At 38.2% G+C, this 26737-nt stretch overlaps 3 protein-coding genes across 10 annotated transcripts; 1 reads left to right on the top strand and 2 right to left on the bottom strand.

Annotated features, from left to right (window-relative positions):
• Positions 1 to 615: 615 nt before the first annotated feature.
• LOC116252570 (uncharacterized) lies at positions 616 to 3820 on the bottom strand. Of its 8 annotated transcripts, XM_031626923.2 has the most exons (7): positions 3175 to 3314; positions 2819 to 3056; positions 2644 to 2710; positions 1318 to 2183; positions 1149 to 1228; positions 941 to 1000; positions 616 to 845 (listed from the first exon to the last, which is right to left on the bottom strand). In XM_031626923.2, exons 2-7 carry the CDS (start codon positions 2855 to 2857, stop codon positions 677 to 679), a joined length of 1281 nt encoding a protein of 426 aa, XP_031482783.1. In that variant the 5' UTR covers positions 2858 to 3056; positions 3175 to 3314; the 3' UTR covers positions 616 to 676. The 8 variants fall into 8 exon arrangements, 5 of the variants coding, with proteins under 5 accessions (XP_031482783.1, XP_049933307.1, XP_031482781.1 ...); XM_050077350.1 differs by lacking the exon at positions 2819 to 3056 and having other exon boundaries at positions 3175 to 3295; XM_031626921.2 differs by lacking the exons at positions 2644 to 2710; positions 2819 to 3056 and having other exon boundaries at positions 971 to 1000; positions 3175 to 3820.
• A 1706-nt stretch (positions 3821 to 5526) lies between these two features.
• On the bottom strand, positions 5527 to 14356 carry LOC116252569 (uncharacterized). The gene is made up of 14 exons (XM_031626919.2): positions 14124 to 14356; positions 13242 to 13303; positions 12931 to 13132; positions 12345 to 12419; positions 12146 to 12247; positions 11242 to 11282; positions 10678 to 10791; positions 9829 to 9943; positions 9489 to 9679; positions 9266 to 9382; positions 8701 to 8781; positions 8156 to 8394; positions 7702 to 7741; positions 5527 to 6215 (listed from the first exon to the last, which is right to left on the bottom strand). Exons 2-14 carry the CDS (start codon positions 13278 to 13280, stop codon positions 5643 to 5645), a joined length of 1929 nt encoding a protein of 642 aa, XP_031482779.1. The 5' UTR covers positions 13281 to 13303; positions 14124 to 14356; the 3' UTR covers positions 5527 to 5642.
• Positions 14357 to 21749: 7393 nt separating this feature from the next.
• Positions 21750 to 25828, top strand: LOC116252510 (remorin-like). The gene is made up of 5 exons (XM_031626822.2): positions 21750 to 22145; positions 23946 to 24005; positions 24152 to 24239; positions 24943 to 25024; positions 25411 to 25828. The coding sequence occupies exons 1-5, from the start codon at positions 21992 to 21994 to the stop codon at positions 25609 to 25611; spliced, it is 585 nt and encodes a 194-aa protein (XP_031482682.1). The 5' UTR covers positions 21750 to 21991; the 3' UTR covers positions 25612 to 25828.
• Positions 25829 to 26737: the final 909 nt, after the last annotated feature.

Raw genomic sequence — 26737 nt, forward strand, 5'->3', positions numbered from 1 at the left:
ACACACACACACCTGCCGAATCTAAAATACTTTAAGATGATCTTCTATTGACACATGCTCGATAACTCTTTAAAAAATGAACAATGAAAAAATGTCATAATTTTGGGGACCAAAAAAGCTGATAATTCATGACAATGCTCAAGACATTTGGATCTTGTCCATAACATTTCCGAGTAATTTCATAATAAGATTCCATGAAAAGCGAAGAGTCCAGTGATCAAAATAGCTTCCACCCGAATCAAAGTTCGAAAGACACCAATCTTAAATCCAAGGCATTCAAAGCGGCATAAAATGTGTTTTGAGAAATCCTCTCAATAGGATGGCCCTAAAACTCATGCTATATGTTAAAAACCATGGATTTAAAGTCTGATAAAAAAATGATCTAATCTGAGATCCTAAATATCTCAAATCACCACTACGGATCGATGAAAGAAACACAACCTTATGTTCCAGCCTAATTATAATGTTCCAACCTAATTATAGAACGGCTGTTATTTTGTTAACCGCAGATACGAAGTGAACGTTCACTCGAAGGTTTGGGGTAAATCACTTTGCTAAAAGAGAGGCACTCCTGGGAGCCCGTTAGTCGTTATTATCTATGATGGGAATAGAAAATAAAGAAAGCCAAGATGCCCATTTTCATCCGGCAAATTTAAGCCCTCAAAGGACAGCGGGACTAGCTTACATCATTTACAGGGAAAAGAGGAAAAGAAGGCCGTCTTAGGATCTTCTTATCTGTTCCAATGACGTAAACACCATCCCACGGACAATGAATAACAGTATAGCACCACCATTTGATTTTAACTACCTCCATCACAAATTCATTAAGCTTCACTTGGCCATACCTGCGAACAGCAATTAAAAATACAGTTATTTATTTCCCAAGAATACACCGTGAAATTTTCAAGATAGACAATGAAGTGGTGCATGACATTCATACGCGAACACTGTTTTTGTGGAAAGCGGAGACCTGTATGCCATTTGATGAAGAACACGAACACTGTAAAACACGTTAACTTTGATTAGCATTTGCTCCATGCGTATCTACAGAAGAGGCTCTGCAAACCAACAAGATATGGTTCTCGTGAAAAGACCCAATTAAAACACAAAACTTGGACCAAAAGTCTCGAGTTACATTAATTTCATACCCTATGGAACTTGAGGAAGCAATATCTGCTTGTTGAATTAGCTGCCCACATGCCTCCAGTGGTGAAGCCATCATCTCTTTCTTAAAGAGGATTGAGGATAAAAAATAACATCTGATTAATAGTCAAAGAACGTCATCGAGTAACGTTACGTGCAAAACACAAATAATACCTGAGAAGCGCTTGAGTTGGCCTCACGTGGACTAACTGATGCTCCGTCCACTTTTTTCTTTTTCCGGTTTTTCACAAGCGAACCTTTAAACCTTGGTCGACTTTGACGAGAGGCCTCCTTCACTTTCATACCACTTCCTTTTCTTATAGTTGATGTCTCATATTCATTTACTACTTGCACTTGACAGTTATCGAGCACAGCATCTTGCATGTCAGATAAGCCGTGAGTTTGTTGTTGAGCACCTCCTCCAGTGACGAGAGACTTTCTGGGACTAATCTGAGGAAAACTACAGCTCTTAATTAACATGCCCTCCACTGTTTCTGCGATCAATTTAGCTTGATTCTCAAGGTACTTGGATGTCTCCTCAGTTTCTGCTGCTCTAGAAACAATTTTCCAAAAGGTACGACTTAGAGAGCTATATCGTGATGCTATAGCTGACTCTTTATCACCATAGGTAGGAGTTGCAAGCTTATGATTGTGTCTTTCTTCAAAATCAGATATATGCAGTCTCCCATTCATCCCCATCCTCACAACCATGCGTGCAGGACAACCACACCTGCTACTCCCCCTTACTCGAACCACAGCATTTGTATTTTCTTTGGGAAAGCCTGCTTTGGAGCACTTGAATTCCTTGCGTGTCACCACACCTTTAACATTCCTATACCAACCACTAACTCGGACCTTAAACCCTTGCCTCCCTGCATATGCATTGTAAAAGCTTTCTGCAGCATCCATATCATCAAACTCCAAGCCGATCTTGGGCACAAAATCGCTATCTTCAAATTTAGAGGTGGATACTTGCACCGGAGCTCCATCACAACTTTCTTTGGAGTTAGCTTCGCCTTGTGGTGGATCTGAATTCATGCCTTTGAAAACAACAAAAAGAAATAAAATCAACTGAGATCACCATACCTGTTACTTCATGATGATAAACTTATTGCCTAAGGCCAGTAACTTCTTAGGAGCAACAGAAAATAACAGGAAAGAAGCAACAGGGTTGGCGCAGGTCACTAGGCACTGGACCATGGCAGCTAATCATGGGTTTCAATCCCATCGTAGTCCCTGGAAAATTGGAGTTCTCCGCGCTTGACCAGGTCAATGTTCATGACTATTAAAGGCTTCCCCTCCGGAGTTCTACATTGGAAGGTATAACTGGTAGGTACAGAAGGTTAAAGCAGTTGGGCACATCCTTGAATGATTTTTTAATTCTAACAAACAAGAATAACTATGTGGAGAAGAAAAGGAAAAAATAGGAACAAAAAGTCTGGCTTTTGGAAAAGGGAAAAAAGGTATTTCATGCCAAATATATGAAACCAACAACCACACCTGGAAATGTACAAGAACCACCAAGCAGATGAACAGAGGCCGAAGTACACTTGAAGAAATGCTTACACTACAAAGAAAACAAGATCATAGTAACTTGACCAAAACAATGACAAAAAACAAAAATTCCAACAAAACAAACATGCAAACTGACGGACAGACAAAAAGGCGAACATACATGAGCTCGCGCATGGTCATTCGTCGAACCTATATCCATGCTCCCACCAGCTATACAACTCAGAATTACCGATTGACATTTTCCCTTCTGTGCATGTTCGCTTCTAGGCAGTCGGAGCCAGAGAACATAAGCAAGTTTTCTCACTAAGCAATGCAAATGCAAGAGTCGATAACACGCACAAGCAAGACGATCCTCCTTTCTCCTTTTTCTTTTCTCTTTTTAAGAACTTAGACTGATGCTAATATGAGGTACAATACAAAGGAACGCACACTGTATCAGTAACAAAACACTACGTAAAGAGAAAATTTTACCGGAGATAAAAAAACAGCAGAAGAACAAGGGGAGAAACGACTTACTTTCATCCACATCAGAAGCAGGATCAGGAGAAGTGGTGCGTGTCTGCTGAGTCTCGTCCTCCGGCTGAGTTTCCACTTCGCCCACCCCATCAGTGCCTTTGGACAACTCATCTCCGTCGGCCTCCGGCATTTTGCCGCGCAGAATGAGCAAACGGAAGGAGGGATTACCAAACGGAGGAGGTGAAGGAAGCGGAGGGGAAGCCGAACTAGGGCTACACAGAGGACTGGGAGCAGAAGAGGCCGGACAAGCGGCCGCCGTTCGGGATATTGCGAGTAGACGGCGGAGGGAAAGCCGGCCGACTTGCAGAAGGGAAGGCCGAGAGGAAGCGAAGGAGGAAGAGCAGCAGCGGGAGGAAGGCGTGCGAGGAGGAGCAGTAGGAGGGACAAAATCTCGCGCTCCCATTCCGGATTTCAAAAGCCATAAACTTTGCGTTTGGAACAAATCTTGGCGTCCACTGTAAGGAGCGTCGGGCGGAACTAACAGTGACGGCCGTTAATAATGTGGGGCCCGACTTCGGTAGGAACAAGGACTGATCCAACGATTGGGATTTCATAAACGCAAAAAGACAGAACTTCAGGTTTCCACCTGTCGCTGAGTCCCCTGATCGTAATCGCTCGGCTGTATCGGCCCATATGAAGCCGAATAGGCTCATGTCAGTTCATATCGGCCTATTAAACTCGTATCGTTCCTATATATTAATAAAATAATATGAATAATTTCTAATAAATCAATACGAGCTGGCGCTATATTTGCATTGGCTTTCAAGACACAAAATAGAAATGAAGATTTACAGCCGTGGTACAAATTGTTAGTTGATATTGAATTCAGGTCTGAACTCAAATATGCAATTTTTTTAAAGATATAACTTGATTTGATATTTCAGGGGATTGTACCAATGGACTAAAAGCTGGTAGGTAGCTAGTTTTCCTTTCAACTTTTATGGCTTCAACTTTTATGGCATCAACTCTTTGTGCTATAAAAAAAAAATTATTGAAAGAGGGTGTTTTTTTTTTTGTGGTGGGAAGGAGAGGGAAGGTGTGAGGATGTACACTGATAAGTTGAAGCATAACAAAGATGTCACTCCGAAGCACCAAAAACAACTCTAAACCCTACGAGAATGGTAACTAACTAACGATAATTTGCTTAAGTCAGATCCGTTAAGGTCCCTACTAATCTACTGGAAGGGCAGCCAGGGCTTCCTCCAGCATGTTCAACATGCAAAGAGCATGTAAAGCGAAAGTTGGAAGGTAACGTGACTTGAAAAAACGAAAATGCCACAAAAAAAAGTATCTTACCTATTAAAACACAACAAACGCATGGTTAAGTTAATTGTGCTATTGCAAAATCAATTTTGCAAAGAAAAATACAATGGCAGGGTTAATGGGTTCAGGAAAGTCATCTAGAGTGAGAAACAGGGAAACTGCCATCAGAAAAGAGAGAAAATTTTCTTAGCGATTATGCCCTAAATACACTCATCTTAACTACTCATAAATACATAGGGACGAGCATATGGTGGGGGTACTCGTCGTGGCTGTTTGGCTTGAGCTCAGGTACTGGAAAGGAGTCAGCTGGAGCAAACGGGGTTCGCTCAATTAGATTTTATGCCTCAGTCTGGTCTAGTGGTGAAAACCAAAATCCCTGTTAACTTGCAGAGCTAAGAAAACTGGGTTAGGTTTGGTTGTGGTTAATAAACTAGATTCATTAACTAATTCAATGATGCATGTAAACAATTGAGGTGATTGTGTCGAGTGCCATATCTCAAGAGACTAATCAATAGGGTTCTATGAGTCATCTAGTCTCTGGTGTGTTCGGTATGCAGTAAAAATCTGGTCTCTGTAAAAAGATTCAGCTTGTTTGAAAGATAACAGGCTAGCATGTTCAAGGACAGCCATTCCATTATCATTAACCTGCTTGCTAAGTTCACCAAGAAGTGGACTTCTATGTGATCAGCCAAGAAATGGTTGGATGGCATACATACCTAAATGCCTCCGATATAGTGTATGATCTGGTAGTGGACGTGTGAGTCAATAACCTCAGCTGGTCGCACCCTTTGTTCTGCAATAGCCTTTGGTGGGTGTCTCATTGAATAGTCCTATTGCAAACTTAAAAGAGCAACATTCTTCATTAGCTGAAAGAAGTTTCCACATTTCTTCTTTGATAACTGTTGTGCAAAACTCAGTTTCTGTTAATTCTTTTCCGAAACTAAGAAAGAAGAATTGCTGGCTAGCCAGATGTGAAAGAAAGCACAGCTGCAAACGGATATCCTTCATGTTTCTCAAGAAGAGATGGAAAGCACGTCATTGATTGTTCAGCTAGTTGCTTGAGGAAACTGGCTACTCCAAACAGACATATAGAAAATACAAGGTGGCTCAGGAGAAATTTCATAATTCCTTGTACAGTAATTAGCAGTTACAATCTAAACATATCACACACTAATGTTTGCATGTTACCAACTGTTATCAGCAGATCATGGAGGCAAGACAACGTTTTGACATAGTATCAGATCTGAGATTGTTTTTCCATGACGGTCAATCCTCCGTGAAGAGTTCACTCCACCATCTAAAGCATTTCGGACAACAACATTGAGTGAACTGATTCCCTTGACTTCATAGATTTCAACAGTGGCATGCTCATCAACCCAATTATGTACCCTCTTACTACCATTAGGACCTGCACATATAGAAGAGGCAACAAAAAGGGACGACACCACATGCTTCAACCATGAAGGTGTAATTATCTTCTTCAGCCTCTCGATATCTTGAGGACAATGTGGAATGATGGAGAAGTTCAAGTCATTGCCCTTATCCCCAGCCCTGCTGTGTGCCACATGATATAAAGGAATTTTCTGGCCAGCTGGTGCAGGCTGTGGAGTCTGAAGAAGAGAGCTGGGCATTGAATTTGATGTTCTATCTACATAATCATCAGTCTGGTGCCCAAATGATTTGTGTGCCGTACGTGGAACAGGCAAATGAGCCTCCCTCGCCTCTGAAGGAACAGAACGTTTAGCATTTGTGAACCAGAAGACATGTTCACGGTCTACCTGGATTGCGAAATAAACAAGTTAATTTTAGCATGATTCCTCTCCCAGAAAAAGGCATATCCAGACTAAAACCACAAATGTGGAGTCACTTTCAATCAACAGCTACTGCCAACATGGTTTGGATCACTGAAAAGGATGCTCAAGTTCATGCTGGTAAGTGTTCCAATGGAATGACTCAAGTGTATCCTTATTATAACATATAGTACCTCGATGGGATTAAGACTGTTCGTATCCAAAAAATTCGTAAATATTTGAAATTTTTACAAAATGGTGTTTCAGCATACCCAGGCCTAATTATTACCTTGGGTCCTGGTTTCCTAGTCTGTTGAAGTGCTGAACAGAAGGCTGTGAAGCGAGTTTACATCTACCTCATTGGAAGTTCAAGCCACTTTTGAGGTAGGGTTTTAAGTAGTGTTGGTGTCATGTTTAGCTCATACTTAGGGTCCAATACATGAGAAAGTTTGCTCTTTCATGGGAGTAGTGCCAATTAAATCAGGCTATGGAGCGAGTCAGGATCTATCCAACTAGGTGCTTGGATCTTTTTTGGTCAAGTCATTACAATTGTACATGCTACGTCATGCTAGGGACAGGAAGAAAGGCTTTTGCAAAAAGCCTAAATACACCAAAATCCAGAAACTTGATGTCAACGTTGTAGTTGTGTGTACTTTAGGTTAGGTAGTTTCAATGTCAATGCATGCTCTCCAGAGAAATGAAAATTGATGGCTTTGATTTGACTAAAATTTGGAGACAGAAGATTCAAGGTTTTAGCACAACTGGCTTGACCAAATGCATGTCTTGAGTAGGCAGACGACAGAAAACATCAAGCAGAAAAAAACTTGCAACATTTTTGCCAAGGCCTATCTTTGGGTCTACCCATTGTCTGGTCCCAAGGATCCAACTTTCTACACACATGCACACACACAAGTTGTCTACATGATATATATATATGTATACACACACGCACACACACACACATATGAATGTACATTTACTTTTACTCTTTTGTATATTTCTATCTTTATTTTGTATCGTGTGTGAGGAAAAGTTATACATTTTAATATGCCAGACCTCTTGAGGACCAGCCAGTTCAAGAGGAGATGTCCTCTGCACAAAACAGGAGGTAGGCCCTTTCATTTTAGGGCATGAAAATGTGAAGAATTTCATTAATACAACTATTATTCCGTGGTTGTTATTGTAATGTTTTGAGCCCCATGTAGGATCTTCTAGGTCCTATTCGAACATTTTTGAGTTTGTTGCATGCTTGGTACTCTCATATGAAGAATTTCCCTTTTTACAGCTGAAATATATTGTAGACATGTTGCTTTCTTTACATGAATAATCACAAAATCCAGTTAATCATTTATTTATGCTATTGAAAAGAGAGAGAGATAGAGAGAGAGCTGTAGCTGCCATTTGCCCACTAAATTATGTGCAGAAATGTCTTTAGCATCCAAATAAATAAAATTTTTTCAAAAAAATCACTTACTAATTGTTTTTGAAGAATTATTTCCTTCTTCCATCCAGTGCTGCAATTTACAAATGAAAATAGTTAAATATTGGCTAGCATAATGGGAAAAGAAAAATCCAAGCACTAAACGTGTGGTCTAAATTGACTCCCATTCTACAGCATCCGAGTTCTTGTTCTTCTGATTGTATGAGAACATGCAGAGGCACAATCACAGGAAGGGATGAGGAGAGAACATTTTTGGCTTTTAGTAACTGCTTTTCTTTGAGGAACATGAACACCATGTTGAACAGAAGCTTATCTACATGGAACAGATGTTTCATTATCACTGAATGGACATGCTATGATGGGGAAAGAAGGAGCAGATAACTATGGATTGGTCAGTATTATGGATGCAATATTTTTAAGACATTAATTTAATATCTAGCAACAATATAAAATCCACATGCAACAGACACTTGGTTAAGTAGTGAACCTGATTCCACCACCTCCTGCAGGTCCATTTGTATAAAGAGATTCAAACTCTTTGATAAAGTGAACAGCATGGTCTTTCAAGTCAAAGAGCCCATCCATTCTTAGTCTTATGTCCTTAACATGTTCTATATATGAGTCATGCTCATTAATGTCTGACACCCTCAAGCTATCTAAACCAATAATATAGGAAGCAATATGATCTTGAACCCCAGGAACGCATTCCTCCATCCATGTTCTGACCTGTTGAACACAAGCAAGTGTAAAACAATGGTGCCTGATGTATAAAAGTTTTTAACATTCTACTGATATCATATATTTCAAATTTCCAAGAACATGAACTGGAATGGAACAGGTCACAGAAGATACTACTGAAACTAATCCTTTCTCACACAACTAACTACTTCCTATAATTGAAATTCATTTTGACTCCAAAGTAATCAAGTCTGCACTCTGCAGTTCACTTCAATTGAAAAGCATTCACAGTTCAGTTCAATTGAAAAACAATAATTAATTTCTGTATAAACACGAGCATGCCAATTTACCAACCAAGAACTCAGCAGCTTCTGCACGTCTCACACATGCATAACCACCATAAGATATTTCTCCCCAGCCTTTCCATCCACAATCCTGAAAATGCATTTATCAAAGTACTGAGAACTGAGAACCACACAAATGCAAAGGAAAAATAGGAGGAAAAAAAGAAAGAAACTTTATATAGCTAACCAAAATAATACGTTTGATTTCCATGCAGCTACTCAGTTTTTAAACATAGAAGAACAGAATTAAGCTTCAACTTGCTTCTGCAGTTCAATTTTGTACAGTCAGAAAGGAGAATACTTTTTTCCCAAATTTAATTGATTAATATGTGCAGCTTCGACATGAATAAAAGAATAAAGTCCCTTAGATTTTCTCCAGTACCCATAGTTCTTACACGACATATTGAGAAGGTGGTTTACAATAAACAAGCTATGCATTCAGCTATAGATGAAAGCCTATGAGGACGACATATGACATGCATATGGGAATATCAAAGGCAAACAGTATATGCTTGGGCTTGTAGACATTGACATCTTCCATGTTCTTCAACTCTGAGTATTGAACAATACTCTACCTTTGGAATCAGCTGAAGTAGCTTATCTGGAAATTTATCAAGAGATGGTTTTGCTCCGAAACAGAGAACCTTATCGTTCGACAAGGCATGGAAAGAAACACCCTGAAAATCTACAACCTGCATTGAGGAGATACAGAAGCAAAATGCTAGTTTTCTAACTTTTAAAACAGAGATGCCCTTAAGAGCAGGAAAAAGAATAACATGAATAATGTTTCTAACTCACCACATCTGGAGTAATATATGCACCAGGATCTCCAACTTCATACAGCAGCTGTTGTGCACAAGTACCAAAATCTAAGGTACCTCCACTCTTTTCTGCTTTAGCCACACAAACTCTTCCATCAAAGCTAACTTCTGCAAATGGCAGTGATAAATCTAAAAGCTGCTCAAAAGAGAAACGTCGATTCTTGTCCCCTGAAAAATGTTTATAGGAACCTGGTCATGTTTATGGAACCTGTAACTGGTTTCAATAAAGCAGGTACATGAAATATCAAGCTCTAAAATGGTCAAAGATGTCCAAGTTAGATACATTAGCAAGAACAAAACCAGAAAAAAAAAAGTACCAGGGTGCATGTAATATCCCCCAGTAAGCTGACAACCACATTCAAGAAGATGCCCAGCCAACACTCCTTGTGCCAACTCATTGAAGTTATTCCAATTCCATCCCAACTCATAAATCTAAGTATATAAAAAAAATGCTACAACATTGTTAATATAAAGGAAATATTGAACTCCGGTTAGTATAAAAGAAAAAGTGGAATTCAGGATCATATAGAAAGAACAACCAAACTTTGCAATTGCACATCTAATCCCAGGTAACTGACAAATTCAAATAGATACTGGAACTCAATAGTCACAAATACACATAAAAATACACAAAGAATTAGCTTCCGTTATTGTTCATATGGTACGGGCAATTGTGATTTTTCATTTTTCAATCAGAACAGCAAAATAGTGGTAAATAATTCACAAGCAAAAGAACTTGCTGAAAATTTAGCAAGAAATATATTGCTAACCTTGGTGCAAATATGCAAGAAAGAAAGAATATAGGGGAACAAGAAAGGCAGCCAAGCAGACCTTAGTCTGCTGATCATTTCTTATTGTTTAGACTATGCAATGAGCTTACATTTCTAGTTAGATGATTTAGGACTATAATCAGGGCTCATAAAAATGCACAAATGACAGATTCAAACTACAACATACAGCCAAGCGTAATGTGAAAGATACTAATGACATACAACCATTAGTATTTTGCAACAACATAACAGCACATCCTAAAATAATTCCATTGAATTATGGCATCAGCTAGATGAAGAGAAGCATGATATTGTCAAATAATTTATCAACTGCATTACAAAAAGGACCTGGAGCATTAAAAATTAAAACTCACAGCTTTGACATAGTTTTCATACCATTGGACCTAGAAACAAGGCAGCATCAGCAACCCTTGATGTAATTACCACCTGGGGTTTGTGTCTCTCTAGACATTGCACTATTGGAGCTGCTCCAAGATATGTACTAGAACCCTTCAAATATAAGAAAATTAAAATTCAAAATATAGCTTAGCATGAAGAAAATATTGTAAACTCACTAACTTTTCATTGTTTCTTCTGTTAACTGTATAATGTATACCATATAAGCCAACTGGAAGAACCATTCTAGAAGTAAATGTTGAAATTGATAGCGATTTATAGTAGAGCACTGTACAAAATATTTGAAAAAAACTGCACAAATGCAGCAAGGACTGTATGAAACTATGAATGAGACTGTGAACCCTTTTGAGTTTAAAAGAGAAAGTGTTCCTTCAATTTGAGACTTCTAATGAAGGTCAAGCCTTGACAAACTTTATAGTTTCCAATTTTTCATCACCAAACATGATTTGTTTGTCCTCTGTCAAATGACAATGTAGTAATAAGCATCAAATGAACATGCAGATAGATGGCACCTGCATGAACACAGAGAAAATGGGCTCTTACATCTGCAGCAGGACTGGTATTCAAACATGACATTGACAATCCTGCCACATGGACAAAGAAATAAGTAATTGAATTATAGAAGAAGGGTGAAGAACAAACAAACAAAAAACATATACTGATATCTGAACTACTAGAGGGTGCTTTGTCATCTATGTCACATAGATGTTGCACCAGATTCAGGGTTTCAGCAATTTTTATGGACTTGGCAATTCAACTTGTATATAACCGGAGATTGGGGCGGTCAAAATGGTGTGTCTAAGTGCCATGGAAATGTTAATTATGTGTATTGAACATATAATGTATTTATTTTTGCATACATGTGCAGCTTTCATTTGTTATCCAGTCATAATTTTCTGCTAAACGTATTAATTGATTACCTAGTGAGTTAAGTTTTAAGTACTGGACAGATATTTGTTCCATATTTTCAAGAAATAAGTAGGGCAGCTCACTTTCTGTATCTTTTACATCATCTTCACTAAAGCAAATATATATATAGTAACCAGAACGTCAGAATGCTGGAAATCCTAAATTAAATATTAATGGATAAAAATGGCCCCTACAGGTCAACATAGATTATTTTCCCTGCAACCTGATTTCCTCTGTGATGTTGAACTTCTGATTACAGCTAACATCCTCATTTTCATAATTCGGCACCATAAAACTCAAACTAGATACTAAATCCTGTGTTTGATCAAGGATGACAATTGCAATTGGATTGACTAGCATAAAAGTAACGTAGATTGCAATCAACATAAAGTCATAAACAAGCTGGCAGAATATTAAACCTACTAAATTCTATAATCCAAATTACTAAGATATGACAAATGAAGATGCTAACATATGTCAGGGAAATCAGACACGTTTTAAACAGGGTTTGGCTGTTGAACCAGTAATTATCGTATACCTGATTCAAGTCGAGTGAATTCAGCAGCCACAGAAACCTTTATTGAAAGTCCAAGATTTTTTGCAATGTTGAGGACTTTTTCCTGTGCTCCAAGTGGATCAACTTTCAAAAATATTTTAGAACAAAGTCGCAACATTAACCAATAAAGCAGCACATTTTTCAAGGTACTGGAATATTAAAACGTCAGGAGATGCCTTACTTGCACCCATGTTCGTAATTATGCAGATTTCTCTTTCAGCAGCTAAAGGAAGAAGCATCGACATCCATTCCGAAACTGCATTGCATGATAATCAGAACTAAAAGAAGCAGATGCTTAGCCCCAACCCCAACAACCCCCACCCTCTCTCTCTCTCTCTCTGAAGAACAGCTTTCCAACAGAAACCTTTGAAGATTAAATGATAAAAAAAGTCCTTCCAACTTGACAGTAAGATGGCAGAGAAAGTGATCAAGTAATTAACACACTAAATCAAATATGTTACCAGTTCAACCAAATGTGTAGAAATAAAATAGAAAGCATTAAGTTGATAAGAAGATAATGTTCCAAACCCATAATCCAAATTTATTTTTAGTGAGAAATTCGTTCAATCTTTGTGAAGAAGGCAACATTTTGATGTGTGCTCCATCTTGGTGAAGCAAGTTCTCTAAAATTCTCATAATATTAAACGCTAAAACCATTAAAATTCATGTACTTTGTTTTTCCAACAAATGGACCATGAGAATTCTTCTTCAGTAGCATAGGCCTACGTACTAAAACACAGAATCAGATAAGTGGAAGGAAAACATACTACGAGAATCAAAACCATCACCACCAGACATCATTATTTGATAGCGATCTGCAAGAGTACGTTCTGCCAAACATTCGAGAACCAGATAGTCCAAATGCGGGACCCGTTGAAGCAATTTGAGGGCACCCAATGGCCTATCACCGCCAAAACCAGCCCCGCAACCAACATACACCTTCTCTTTATGCCTCACGGGGCTTTTTCTCTAATCATATCAACAACAGTTTGTGTCAATCGCAAGTATTTATAATCCTTTTCAAGATCTCCTAAGTAACTAACGAAAAGGAACAGACAGTTAGACAGTCCACAATTACCAATTTGATTTCACAGTTGAAAATTTCATCCTTCTCCATAGTCAAAATCTCTTAGGGAGTTCCTAAAGTACAGACCATTGTATCTGTTAGATTATAATCACAAAGAAAGAGAAGAACGAGGAAAAAGCATACACAGTTGTGAAACAGAACAAAAGAGGGATGACAGGAATCCTTACACAATTTCATAGGGTAATGATAAAAATACTGAAAATCTAAATTTCAGTTTTCGCTGTAAGTGAGCCACCCTTTATTCCTTCAAACTAATCGACCAAATTATAAAGTCCCATTTTCTACAAAATTGTGCATGTCTCTAATGTCTGAACAGAAATTGTACAGTGTTTAACAGAATCGTGCTTGTGCTACCTGAATAACGTGTGACCAATGAATGAAACCAAGAGTGCAAACAAATCCCACTGAATCAGGAGTTCAGTTCCAATCATTCAATGTCTCAAATTGAATTCAAAGTAGTCATTGCAATGGTTTGTAGTTTGTACTACGTTTTACGCAACTGGACTTGTATCCCATTCACCTGTTTGTACACTACTCGATTATGAAAATGCAATCCAACTTTAAATCCTCTTTTCGACCTTTATGCCTGACAATAATGGCAGCATTAATAGAATAGGGGAGCTAGGAAATATGAGAACTCATGAGAATCATAGTGGGCCATCCAATCAAATTGATCGAGCAACTAGTCCTTTTAACCTGATCAATCGAATGGCTTACAATACTTATGAGGCATTCATATATTTCATGGTTCGCTATATTCTACTAATTCAGAAATACGCCATCGAGAATCTTCACCGAAAACACTCGACCTCACTATCGATAGCCCGGTTCTGCAGATCCTTAGCTTCCAGATAAGAGAGAGAGAGAGAGTACCTCCGACTGCCGGTAGGTTATCGCGCACCAGACAACCCTCCGAGTGACGGTTCGTAGTGTATAATTCCCTGTAAACGATTTCCTGCCGTGCTGTGTGAATTCACATCGTTTCGATCGTGTGTCCGATAAGAATCCCGTGAATAATTTAGGAAGCGCATGCATATGTGTTTTGGAGGGAGAAAGAGGTTACGTGTGGAGTTGGGCACATGAATCTTTGCGATTTTTTTTTTTGGCGCTACCACAAAGCGAAGAAAAAAAGTAGTAGGTTGGGTTTGGTAAATTGGTAGCATAGAAACGGTCAAAGTTCACAGAAAATAAGTTTTGGTGTTGCCTTTACAACATTAAGTTCGGCCCGTTAAAATGTACATGTATTCGAAACTTTATCTAGAGCACAAACACAAAAATAAAATGTAAAGTGCAGTTTAACATACGAAAATAAGTTTGACAAAATTGGTTTTATAACAAAAAATATATTTTTTTATCATTGTTTAAAAATTAGTTATATGGATGAATGACGCACATAAAACTTACCTTTTTTTTTTTTTTTGAGAAAACCTGGTTTCGATGTCATTCAAAAACTCTTAAAAAATTACTTTAGGCAAAAAGTTATTTTAGAGTGTCATCCAAACAATACCTTAATGATTTAATGTTAATTAGCGTGGGAGTCACCAGCCCAAAGCATACTACTTAGATTAGAAAGCGAGAAATGTGTGACATTGCATATGGCTAGAAAAAAAAAAGGACAAGTACAATTTATAAGAATCAAAGCTCATGTTGAAGCATGAAAATTGAGTTTATCAGGTACATGGGCATAAGAATACGCAGGGTTCTCTAGGTCTAGGTCTGCGTAAAGAGAGGCATGTTATGCATTTCTTATGAATGCAACATAAAAATTGTTGTTAAATGTATTGGATCTCTAGATTTTATTGGATTGCGGAAAGCCACACAATTTTTTCTTGTGTAATATTCTAGAAATATCCATTTAGGAGCCTGAGTTGAAAAATATTTCTCAAAGTACTGCTTTGTGGATGGTTAATTACAAAAAATGATAAGTGCGAACTGAAATTACACGAGCACCTGACTTTATCACTTTTGGTTTTTGGGTTTTCCTCGTTTTGACTTTTGGGTGAGCGAGAGGGTCAATCCCACCGTCCGAAGCGAAGCCCTAAGGCCCTCCCATTTCCCTTACCTTCGAGGTTCTGAACTGCGTCGGTGTCAGTGATACAAGCTTTTCTTTTATCTATTGATTCATATTCTCACTCACAAAAGCGTGCTAATGCATTGTCCCTCTCTCTTCCACTCATAAAGAAGCAGTATAGAAAAGTTACTCGCGCGTCGCTATAAGTGGCATTATTAAGAAATAGTTACAATGCTTGACAAGTTTCCCAACCATGAAGTGGTTTCGATGATCTTCCAAGTTTGCTATCGGTATTGTTTTTATTTGTTCTTACTCATATTTTTTTTTTGTTTCTGTTTGGAGTTTTCTAATTTTAGTCAATTGATTTAAATCGTTAGGGCCATTTTTAGGGTTGACAAAAGGATGATGATTGGATTTGTGGGATGCCACTCAAACCTTTACAAACTAAGGATCTTAGTAGCGTATATTACGTGTAAAAAAAACAGTGGATTTAAGAATGTGTCCAATAAACTTAAATTCATAGTATTGATTTCAGCTCATTGCAGATATGAAATCCGTAGATTCGTATTCAGTGGTGGAGTTAGAAATTTTTTCAGGATGTGACACCCTTCACAATTTTTCATATCTGAAGGGATACTGGTATACATAACAAGCCACATATTTAAAAATATGAATTGAAAATCAAGAAACCTTGGGAAGCTGATGTGGGCAACTACCCGCACCAGCCTATATATAGCTCCGCCTCTACCACCAACTTTTTTTAGCGAGAAACAAAATATCATCGGTTAGTTAAGACTTAAGGTAGGGGCTGCTGGTGATGATTGATGACATTGGAGGCACTAGAAAAGCTGCCATTAACATCATATTAAAAAAGATGCTATTAGCAACTTGTGTATTGCCATACGTGGCAGGAGTTATTAAGGACGAGTGGGTCATTTTATCTTATCGACTTGTGGTTATCTGTGGTTAAATGAATAGGCCAAGTATTTTGAAAATCAAATTTGAATTAAATATAGTAGGAGAGGCACTAATTCAAAAAGTTTTAGATTCTCAGAGCACCATTATTTATAAATAAATAAACTGTTGAAGCATCAATATGGAAATGAATAAATTTTTGGAACTGCTCACACATGCCCATACGTGGATTCACACCTGCCTCTTAGCAAACCTGGTCGGGCCAGACCCGACTCTATCTGAGTGGGGGATGTCAATAGTTTGGATCTTTATCCAACTATCAGTCTGAATCCAAAGCCCAAGTTCGAGTCAGACCGAGCAATATCAGATTCGTTTTGAGATCACGCCGGACCCGAACCTGCCAGCGCAAGCACAAAGAAGGTGACCAGCACCGAGAGCCACGTGGAGGCGTGTTATTCGAAAAGCGACGCGTTAACCGCCACCACGTGTCTTGGCCGGTGACAGCTCACCCTGCCGACAACAGGCACAACTTTTACTGCTGAGTGACGAGGGGCGTGAAAATCGGCTGCCCGATGAATCGCCGAGGAAATGTTTTTACCAAATTGTCCCTATACTTAACGAGGGGTTGCGCGGCCTTTATTAATGACCAATTTCTCGCCATAAACGAAATTGATAAACTGCTTCCGTTGTACCTTTTGCGTAAGGGTCGGGTTTGGATACGGGTCGACATCAAGTTTGAACCAACAGGTGCGTCTAAGGACATCCTTGTGGTCCTGCGTCGTTTTCCGGGTAGGTCAAGTCCCGTGTTTGCTTATCATTCACTCATCAATCTTTGATTAATTTATTATATATATTAAATCATACTAAAAAGTATTTTTTCAACCCAAGCTCGACTTTTTATCGGCTTGGGCTCGTCCGATATCCAACTCTAAGCATAGTGTTCATGAAAATTGATCGAGCATACTGTGATCATCGCAGCACCTTACAAAAGCTTTACTCGGTGTCAAATGGTCTTAAAGGGACAATTTGCTTCTAAATGATTGTATGAGAACTGGAAAAAAAGGCTAAAAAGTAAATATGACAAACAGCTTCATGTGCCAAAAGTTCTTCCAAACACTTTCTACAATTATATACCAAATGCTTCACTTTAGATAATGTCTAAAGCATTTTGGTATGTGACTTTATAAAGTTTCTTGCTTTTAAACGAGGAGATACATGGTGGCAGGCTGTTGCACAATAATAAAGATGAATGAAAAGCATAATAACAACTAACTAACGCAAAAAAGTGACCCAAGTTCTAAGTTTGGTGGATTCCAGGCCACCTTTTTGCTTGACAACCAAGACAGCTAACGGTAAGATATATGAATATATAAACCTCTCAATATTTTTTTAGTATAGGACTATTATTAAGTACTTTTACTCGCATAAGATGTTATAATAAACCCTTCTTAATGCATATGATTTGTTTATGTGGGACCTTGAGTCTAACTGTTTCATTTTCATTCTAATACCAATTTCATTAGTACTACCAACTCAGCAAAAAAAAAAAAAAAGGACTTTGGTGTGACAGATTCCTACCACATTAATTTGCCTTTTAGTCTGTTACAATTGATACCAAAAATACTATGAACCAATAGAATATATTCATAGAAGACCTTCTAATAGGAGACTATACTCAAATCCTTTCCATGCAAATAATGTGTTAAGCATACAATGCTTTCTTATGATTGACTTGTGTTGGATGTGTATTAAGATATGCAATTTTATACAGCTCACTTAGTCTCGTATTAAAGATTATGGAGAATCTTTAATAACTTATAAAGAAGGTTTTAAAATGATAATTGTCATTGTTCTTAGCTTTTTCGAGTTGAAATTGAAACTGCAATGGGGCAGGTTGGTATTCGTTGGCAGCGTCGTTATGGAGGTATCAAAGGTGATTCGACACTTGGACCTGAATTCCTACACATGAAGACTCGTGTGCTTTAAGAGGGGTAAATTGTAACACTCCACTTTTACAGTTTAGCCCCATATTAAAGGTTAAAGTGAAATCTTGAAGAACTTATAAATGTGATATTTAAATAATTTATTGTCATATTTTTTATATAACCAAAACTGGGGTAAGTTGAGATCCATTAATGGAATTTTTACAGCTCAGCTATTGTTAGAGAAAATATCAAACATGGGGCCCCGTCCTTGAAGGGTCCGTCATTAAAAAATTGCACCAACTTCAAAATATCATGGATGTTTATTTGATAAATATTGGATAACAGGATATCCAACGAGTGGATCCATGCCCCCAAAAGCCCAAATCTCCATGGTAGACGCAATGCCAAATAAAGAAAGCAAAAGACAAAAAGAACCCCGGCAGTGCAGATCCAATAAAGCCAGATTCAGAAATGGAAAAGTAACAAAATATCAGTGACTTTGGATCCGATCCATGTCACAAGAGAGAAGGGCCCTCCGTAAAGAAGCAATGTGTGGGTTGAAGGGGCATATTGGTCATTTTCTGAGAAAGGGCAGGACGGAGAGGAACATGGGTGACGCCATTATCTCCGCTCCCCACCATTGTGAAGACAGGCTGTAGCGCTTTGTTCTCGTCCCCGACAGCTTGTCTCCTTCTTCCAACAGGTTGTAGTATCGGTCCAAACCTTCCTCACCTTCCTCTTCATTCAATGTATTTCATTTTTTACTAGCTTCCATCCTTCTCTTCTTTTATACATGTGTGTGTGTGTGTGTGGCTTGAATCAAACATGTAAACAACTTGAATTCATGTTATTATTGAGATTTAATTTCACAATATAAGAATCAAACACTTTGAGATATCTCACAACACGATGCAAGAATCAAACAAAACATTGTGGATTATAAAGCTTGATGCCAATCACTTCTTTATTGTATGAAAAAGATGCAATAATAACAATTCTAAAATGTAGACATGGTGGGTGCTACTTTAGTGAGACCAATGGTATCCCGTTGTCTGATGGATTTCTTTTAAATTAATAAACAGGTAGGTACAAGACAATAATCACACTTTTTTGAAAAAAAATAGGACTCAGATTCTCTTTCTCAAGCTCAAGTCGTTGGTTTATTTGAACAATTTGAACTTGGATCGCATTCGATCAGGAGTAAACACCGCGAGTTACTTAATAAAAAGCAAAGTTTGTCTCATGAATTGTTCACAAGATCATGTACACACAATTTAAATTTTAAGTTGTTGAATGTGGTTATGATGAAATGGACTCAGCAAATAGAAGCAAACATTAACGGAAGTTGTAACAAGAATATTTAATCTTGAATGCTTTCTTGGTGCTTGCTCACTACCTTGTGAACTGTACCATCAATTATTAGCAAATACTTTGGAGATCATTTTATAAATATATGTGAATAATGCTTCAATCTAAAAGTCTTTTTTATTAAGCAACTCTATCCTACTAATGAAGATGCACCCAAGTATTGAGTGTGTCGGCTAAAAATTCAAGGTCACTCTCATGTATATGTTCGATAGCCTCGGATCTGAGATATGAGACTACCCACTAAATTTGTGGGGATCCTAAAGCCATGGATCTGCAGTCCGAACCCTGTCCCTCGCCAGACTCAGCACTAAAATTTTAGAATATAATATGGATCTCAAATCTGCAGTTGTGAAATCCACGGTTTGCTTTAACATGCTTTTCATGTAACATGGATTTGAGATCAGCATCAGATCTTAGATACGAGGCTATCAAAACTAAGGCTTATTCACCGCTTCTAGAGTGGGATCTACTTTTTTTTGAATAGGACATGTTTAATTATGGTGTATGAGTAATTAAAATGATATACATAAGGATAGTGAATGTTCGGAATACACAAATCCTTGTAGATCCTGCATGCAAGTTGAAACATATAGAGATATCACCTTTTGGTACCGACACAACTCTGAACAGCTATATATGTAAGGAGAATTGTTTTTTAAATTCTAATAGAAAGGTGATCTCAAATCAGACTATTTTCAACCGCATGTTCCTTGATCCATGAGTAGCACATCATTCACATAAGATTATTGTCCATACATCATTTTCGCATCACTTGAAAGGAGCATTATAATTTATCTGTGATTTTCTCTTTGCCAGCCGTTTTCACCTACATTAGTTAGTGACTGTGATTGATTTTTCAAGAGCCTAATACTCCACACACATGCTGCACCTCTTCTTTAGCAAACAGCACCGCCTTTTCGAGCAAATCCGCTGCATTCAGTGGCTAGCGAATCCCTTCATTTACAAAGAAGAAGACCCTTTTCTTTTCCGGCCACTCAGTCGCCGGAATTCGAAGTTTACGGTACATTTGAGCTTTACCAATACCGGCCAAAGTTAACGTCATTTTTACTGCAGTAACGTTGGGTTAGGTAAGAGAGTTCCTACTGAAACATCGACTTCAATCACGCAGGTGGAAGCAACACAAGTGACGTAACAGTGATTCGTGGCCAAGAAATGGAAACCTTCCATCTTTTCTGATCTTGGACGTCTCCATCGCGTTTAAGATCGCTTCCCCATTATCTCCCCTTCGTCAAACGATTCTATCGTCATATCTGTAGCAGAGTTGAGTTTTCAATGTCAGGGTATTAACTTCAAACATCACATCCACACTGTTGACACAGAGATAGCCAAAGCATCTTCTAACCATTTTTTTTCTTCAAAAATTCTTATCTGAAGTACGTAGACTGATGTTTACTTGGTGAATTCAAAAAGAAAACCGCACAACAACGGCTTCAGAGTCTCACTCCTATTGCTGTTTGCATAGAATTGGCTAACAACGGCTTCAGAGTCTCACTCCTAAACATAAATTGCTCATATCATGACGAAGCTTAGTGACCATAAGACGGATTATACATACTTTCCATTTATAACAATTGTATTTATTTTTTTAATAATCTGTCTACATTCAACACATTTTGAACTTAAAAAGACTGATACTTTTCAAATGGGTAGCTAAAATTCCATAAAAAACTTAACCAATTTTTTAGCTTATGAAGTTCATCTTATATTTTTAGCAAGTATGATTTTTCGTTGTTTATAAGATTTTAGACACATTGGAATTGATTCAAAAGTGCCACAGTACCAGCATGAGTTGCTTTTCCAACTAGTTAATAGCTCCTTCAAACCACATAATTCTGCTGTATTCTTGTAGATTTGAGTTGGCTTCGAGGAGATTAGGAGCATATGGTAAACCGCCTGATCTCTCCAAGTAACCATGAACTCATAGAACAAGGGGAGAAGGGGTCTCCTCACCTCTCGCCGACGGCCTTCATAATTGAGCCGTCTTTGTCGTGCCTCTTCAAATTTTGTAGCTCCAATTTGTTCTTTTGTTTTCTTTTTTTTTGGGGAAGAGTACAAAAACGAGTGCTATGTGGCCGATCTGAAAGTGGGTTGACAGGAGTTGGTCCGGATGAAAAATATCTGGACCGGGAAGGCGAGAGACATGCAAAAAATCGGCGATTATTTCCGACGAGGGGTGGGCGGGACGGTGACCCGCGAAATCGGGGGGCGGGGTGGCAGCAGAAAGAGACGGTGGGGAGGGAAGACACGAATTGATAATTGGTGGTGGTGGTGGTCGAGGGTTGGACGACCGTTGGATGCTTCGTCCTTCGTCCTCTGTCCTCGTCCCCTCCACCGGAAATGGCCCAGCGCGGACAATAAACAACTATTTGCCAAAATAATTCACGGAGCACTCTAATAAGCACTTCTCCCCTTCTTCTTCCTCTTCTTCTTCTCTCGTTACTGCTACAACTCTCTCTCTCTCTCTCACTCACTCACTCTGTGTGTGTGTGGAAGTGGTGGTGATGGAAGGGGAAAAGCCCAAGGTGGAAGAGGTCGGAGGGACGGCGGAGCCCCAGCCGCATGCTCCGGTGGACGTGGCGGACGAGAAGGCCGTCGTCACCGCGCCACCACCAGCCGCGGAGCCCGATGATACCAAGGCTCTGGCCATCGTTGAGAGTGAGATCCGCTGTCCTTGCACCCGTGCTTCTTTTTCTGCTCAACTTTTAGCGGTGTCTGCAGTATTTGCAAATTTTCATGAATTCTAGAGTTTTGTTTGCTCGTAGTGGTGTTTGCTCATTTTTATTTTTGTTATTCAGAGATCTCTTGGTTGTGAATTATGGTCCTTATGAAGAAGCTGGTCAGTTTTCTGTTTTCGTTTTTCTTTTTTTTAAGGTTTGTGTTTCTGGCTCTGCCAATTTCCATTTTTTTTTATGGACCAACGAGGTAGGAACTTTCTTTTGTCTTTACTGAAAAGGATGAGAGGAAGGTTTATCCTTCACCTTTAGCAACTTGAAGTGTGGCTAGTCTCCAGAGTATGGAAAAGAAGAAAAACTACGCTTAGAATAGTATATGTTTCCTGTATACTCTCTTTCCTCTCTGGTGAATGAATTGTTTGGTTATCTCTTATTGCTTTGGTTCGTTGGTTAATAGCAGGTGTTTTTTTAGTAATTTTTAGTTGTTGTTGCTACAGACCTTTTTTTTTTTCACGTAATCCTTTTTTGTGTTTATGCGGCTTGTAGAGGAAACTTTTGACGTACAATTTTAGGGGGAAGGGAGTCTTCTTGCCTTTGTATTTTGCTTCTGCACTTCATAGAGGTGTCAAGTATTTTTTTTGGACATCCTATCGCAGAGGAGAAGATCTAAAATTCTGGGTCATAATTTTTTTTTTTTAGAAATTTTCTGTTCATGTTCGCATATAATTTTTAAATTTTCTGTTAATTTCTTGTATTTTTGCAATTTTGATTCGTGTTGTTTTTTGTTTCTGGCATTTTTCTATACAACAACAGGGAGCAATAATGGTAATGCTTATATTCCTATCTGTTTCCATTGATCACTTATTTGGTAAATTTGAAGGGTTGAAGTCGTCTACTCAATTGCTTATCCATGATTCGACTCTCTCTTCCTGTGAAAACCAGATTCAGCCGCTACCAACATATAATTTGACAAAATCGATAGATCTGCTATTGATACTGATTTAGGTTTCTGTTTTAAATTTTAAATTCAAAGAAAGGTGACGTAAATATTTTGGCTTTTACTTCTACTGGAGAGGTTCCTATTCGGTACTTCCAATGCTTGTTATTCTGTATATTTAGAATTGCTTTAAACATTAGTGTGACAAGGTTCTGGATTCGATTTTTCAGGTTGAGGATACTTACTACTTTTGGATTTTTCTGACATGAATTTGGAACAAATCTTGCTGGTGGTTATTTTATATGGTCTGTGGCTGCTGACGGGTTTGCATGACAAGATGCATGTTACTGTTTGAGGTTGCCAGTAGATATATCCATTTGGACATGTTCCACAATTCGGGATTAATCTTATCTTGAACTATCTCTATATGGTCTGTGGTCCTTGACACATTATGGGCATTAAATTGATATCCCTTAGTCGAAGATGTGATGGGTTGGTGAGAAAACACCAAATGCTTTTCAGTCCTTTTCATGCTTTTTTATTTTTTTACTGTTTAACCTTGCTGTTTTCATTCTCTTGCCTGTTTAAAAAGGAGATTTTGGAAGCTAATTTTCTTCCTTGAGTTGGTGGCTCTCTATCTAGACCTCGTTTGTTTTGAGCCTTTGGGATGAACTAACATTCTAGTGCAAACAATTGAAATTTTTTACTGTGAAATGTATTAGATATACCTTTTTCTTGCTGTTTCAGTTTCATTCTTTTGCACAGTAAACTTTGTGGATCTAGATTGTTTTGTAAGAACTATGAAATAATCTTCTTCTCTGGCATTTAATTCTTTTCTATCATCAGAGGTTGCAGAACCAGCTCCCCCTGCTCTAGAGAAAGATTCAGGAGGTTCTATTAACAGAGGTACGTCTTAGCAGCTAGCTGCTATACTATCTGCTGAAGAATCTGAACTTCACATCTATCAGTTATATTGGTTGCCCTTGCTGAATTTTGTGAAGCTTTGCTCTAATGCGTAATCTTTTCTCCCTTTGTTATGATTGTGGTGTTAGATGCTGTTCTTGCAAAGGTTGAAAGTGAGAAGAAAGTGTCCCTGATCAAAGCATGGGAAGAGAATGAAAAGACAAAAGCTGAGAACAAGTATGGTGCTGTCCTTTCAAATAGTTGAATACTTGATGTATCTTTCGAGCAGTTTCAATGAATTACTAATCATTAAACACTGTCTTGGACTATCTTTATTGACCCAAAGTCATGATGTAACCCGGAGAAGTAACTGCCTGAAGTATTATTCCAACTTTTGACTAGACTGCATGAAAATCAGTACAGGTGCCTGAGTTTGGATCTCAGTCTTCAGCATGGATTCTTAGAGGAAGTTGAAACTTTTCATATTTTGGCCATCTACCAGATGAACTTATCCTTTTTGTCTTATGTTTTTTTTCACTAATCTTTCTGGCTAATCATCATAGTGTGTCAACGTGGGAGGCTGGGACCATCCAGCAAGGTTGATGAAGTGCTACGCAGGAAGCCAGTACTGTAAATATTTGAGAATACAAATTTTACTGATTAAATTTTAGCCCTGCTTGGAAAAGAATTTCTACATGATGCAATGTCAAAGTCACCCTTGAGCGACTCAGTATGACATATGGTGATCTTATGTTTCATGTGCAAGCCTGAAGACTAATGATTTCAGTATCATCTTTTTTCTCCTTTGAACCTTGCACCTATCCTTCGAGTTATGCTGTTGTCTCTATTTTTACCGTAGCTTAATGATAAGTGTTCAGTTCAAAGATACTGTTGAAGAAAGTGTTTGTGGGCTGACTATTGCACCGCTTGTGGTTAACAGGTTCCAGAAAAGGCTTTCAGATATTGGATCGTGGGAGAATGCACAGAAGGCTGCCCTGGAAGCTAAACTGAAAAGTTTGGAGGTAGTTTCCTAACCTTGCAGGGCTTTTGTCTATATTACTGGATCTTTTGTTAATAATTTTTCACGCGTTACTTGGAACTTGTTTCTACTTTTTTGGGCTATTTGGTAAAGGATATCTGGAAATTCTTATTAATGTTTATTGCAATTGAATCTGCTTATTAATCTGTCTAAGAGTCTGGAAAAGTATGGATGATCCTTTTATTTTTTCCTGTTCAAAAAACATTGATGTACTAGTCTGCTCCTTATTTTTACTTTAATTCTGATCCTATAGGATGTTGTTAAGCTGGATATTGATCAGTTTTCAACATAAAAAATCATCAAAAGAAACTTGCCTATCATAATGTCATTAAATGATTAAAGACATTCAAATATTTTCTCTATGTATAGGAAAGCTATGAAAAGAAGAAGGCTGCATGTGCTGAGAAAATGAAGAACAAGGTTGCAATAGTGCATAAGTCTGCGGAGGAGAAACGGGCAATAGCTGAGGCTAAAAAAGGTGAAGAGTTGCTTGTGGCTGAAGAGAAAGCTGCAAAATACCGAGCAACAGGTCTGACACCGAAAAAGCTCTTTGGTTGCTTTGGGAGCTAATGTGATTATCTCCTTCCTGGAGAAAAACATTGCTAGCTTCTTGTGTACGTTTTTATCAGTTCTATTCTTTAATTGTTCCAGTGTGTTAAGTATCATGTGTAAATATTGTTTCATCACGTACCGGTGCTTGGGTGATGTTTCTGTTGGTGTCTATTTGTGTCTGACAAAAACTAAGTCCGATGACAATGGACGTCTTTTCAGTTGGATTTGTTCTCAATCTTGTACAGTTGATTTCCTGGATAATTTTCTGCTGTTCGTTTAACAAATAAAGTTTGTGAATTTATTAGGAATTTGGAAAGATCTGCAGGCAGGTTATCAAAAGAATAACGTGTCCAAGATAGAATACATTTAACCACGTGCGCAACTCTGCTTTTCTTGATAGTGGGTCATCGCAGGCTTAACAATGAAATCTTTTCCCAACTCTCAAATGTTTAAAATGGTTTGTCAGTGTGCCCCTTGAAAGTTTTGTGGTAGTTTGATGGTCATGCACAGTTGAGTTTCTTATTACTTTGTGTAGCTCGTTTGAGTGTTGAACTGAAGTTGGCTGCAGGTCGTGGTCCTGTTAAAAATGGAGGGTGCTCTAGTTAGTTTTGCGTTAGGTCATCAAATGATGAAAGTAGATAATGGAAAACCCAAACTATGAAACTTAATTCCTCTTTGTTGGAAATGCAGAAGGTTGGCTTGCTGCATTTGTTTATAACTGCAAGTTGAAAGTGAAGTGATTTACCTTGGCTAACTGCAACTTTTCATCCTGAAGGTTTTGCTTTGTACGAGCCTAAATTTGCATTTACATGTACTGGAATGATACACAAAAGTTATAAGATCTCTTTATGTTTCAGTCAGTGTCTAATGAAATCGAGCAGCAGTAGCCTCAAGCAGGTTGTTGTAGGTTCCCTTTTGGCTTTAGAAGAATAATTTTGAGTTCAAATTACCACTGTTTTTTGCATAAGCCTAAGGGTCGTTTGGAACTGTTTGGAACACTGAGGATTTTGTAAAATGAGCATTTTGTAAATCTGTTCTAAAGATTGGGGTAGATTAGATTAGGGTAGATTCATGGGGACACTAGTTTTAGTGTTTTATAAATTTACTTCAATCTTTAAGGTAGACTTATAGAACACTTACAAAG

Source organism: Nymphaea colorata, chromosome 4, assembly GCF_008831285.2.
Source record: "Nymphaea colorata isolate Beijing-Zhang1983 chromosome 4, ASM883128v2, whole genome shotgun sequence".
Taxonomy (NCBI): Eukaryota; Viridiplantae; Streptophyta; class Magnoliopsida; order Nymphaeales; family Nymphaeaceae; genus Nymphaea; species Nymphaea colorata.

Excerpts from the sequence above, each read along its gene's own strand:
- LOC116252510 (XM_031626822.2), top strand. The coding sequence starts at position 21,992 with ATGGAAGGGGAAAAGCCCAAGGTGGAAGAGGTCGGAGGGACGGCGGAG. Across the intron at positions 22,146-23,945 it reads GGCTCTGGCCATCGTTGAGA|AGGTTGCAGAACCAGCTCCC; the intron begins GTGAGATCCGCT and ends TTCTATCATCAG. Across the intron at positions 25,025-25,410 it reads CTAAACTGAAAAGTTTGGAG|GAAAGCTATGAAAAGAAGAA; the intron begins GTAGTTTCCTAA and ends CTCTATGTATAG.
- LOC116252570 (XM_031626920.2), bottom strand. The coding sequence starts at position 3,577 with ATGGGAGCGCGAGATTTTGTCCCTCCTACTGCTCCTCCTCGCACGCCT. Across the intron at positions 2,184-3,174 it reads TGCTTCTGATGTGGATGAAA|GCATGAATTCAGATCCACCA; the intron begins GTAAGTCGTTTC and ends TTGTTTTCAAAG. Across the intron at positions 1,229-1,317 it reads CCAACTCAAGCGCTTCTCAG|AAAGAGATGATGGCTTCACC; the intron begins GTATTATTTGTG and ends ATCCTCTTTAAG.
- LOC116252569 (XM_031626919.2), bottom strand. The coding sequence starts at position 13,280 with ATGGAGAAGGATGAAATTTTCAACTGTGAAATCAAATTG. Across the intron at positions 13,133-13,241 it reads TCAACTGTGAAATCAAATTG|AGAAAAAGCCCCGTGAGGCA; the intron begins GTAATTGTGGAC and ends TGATATGATTAG. Across the intron at positions 12,248-12,344 it reads AATTACGAACATGGGTGCAA|TTGATCCACTTGGAGCACAG; the intron begins GTAAGGCATCTC and ends TATTTTTGAAAG.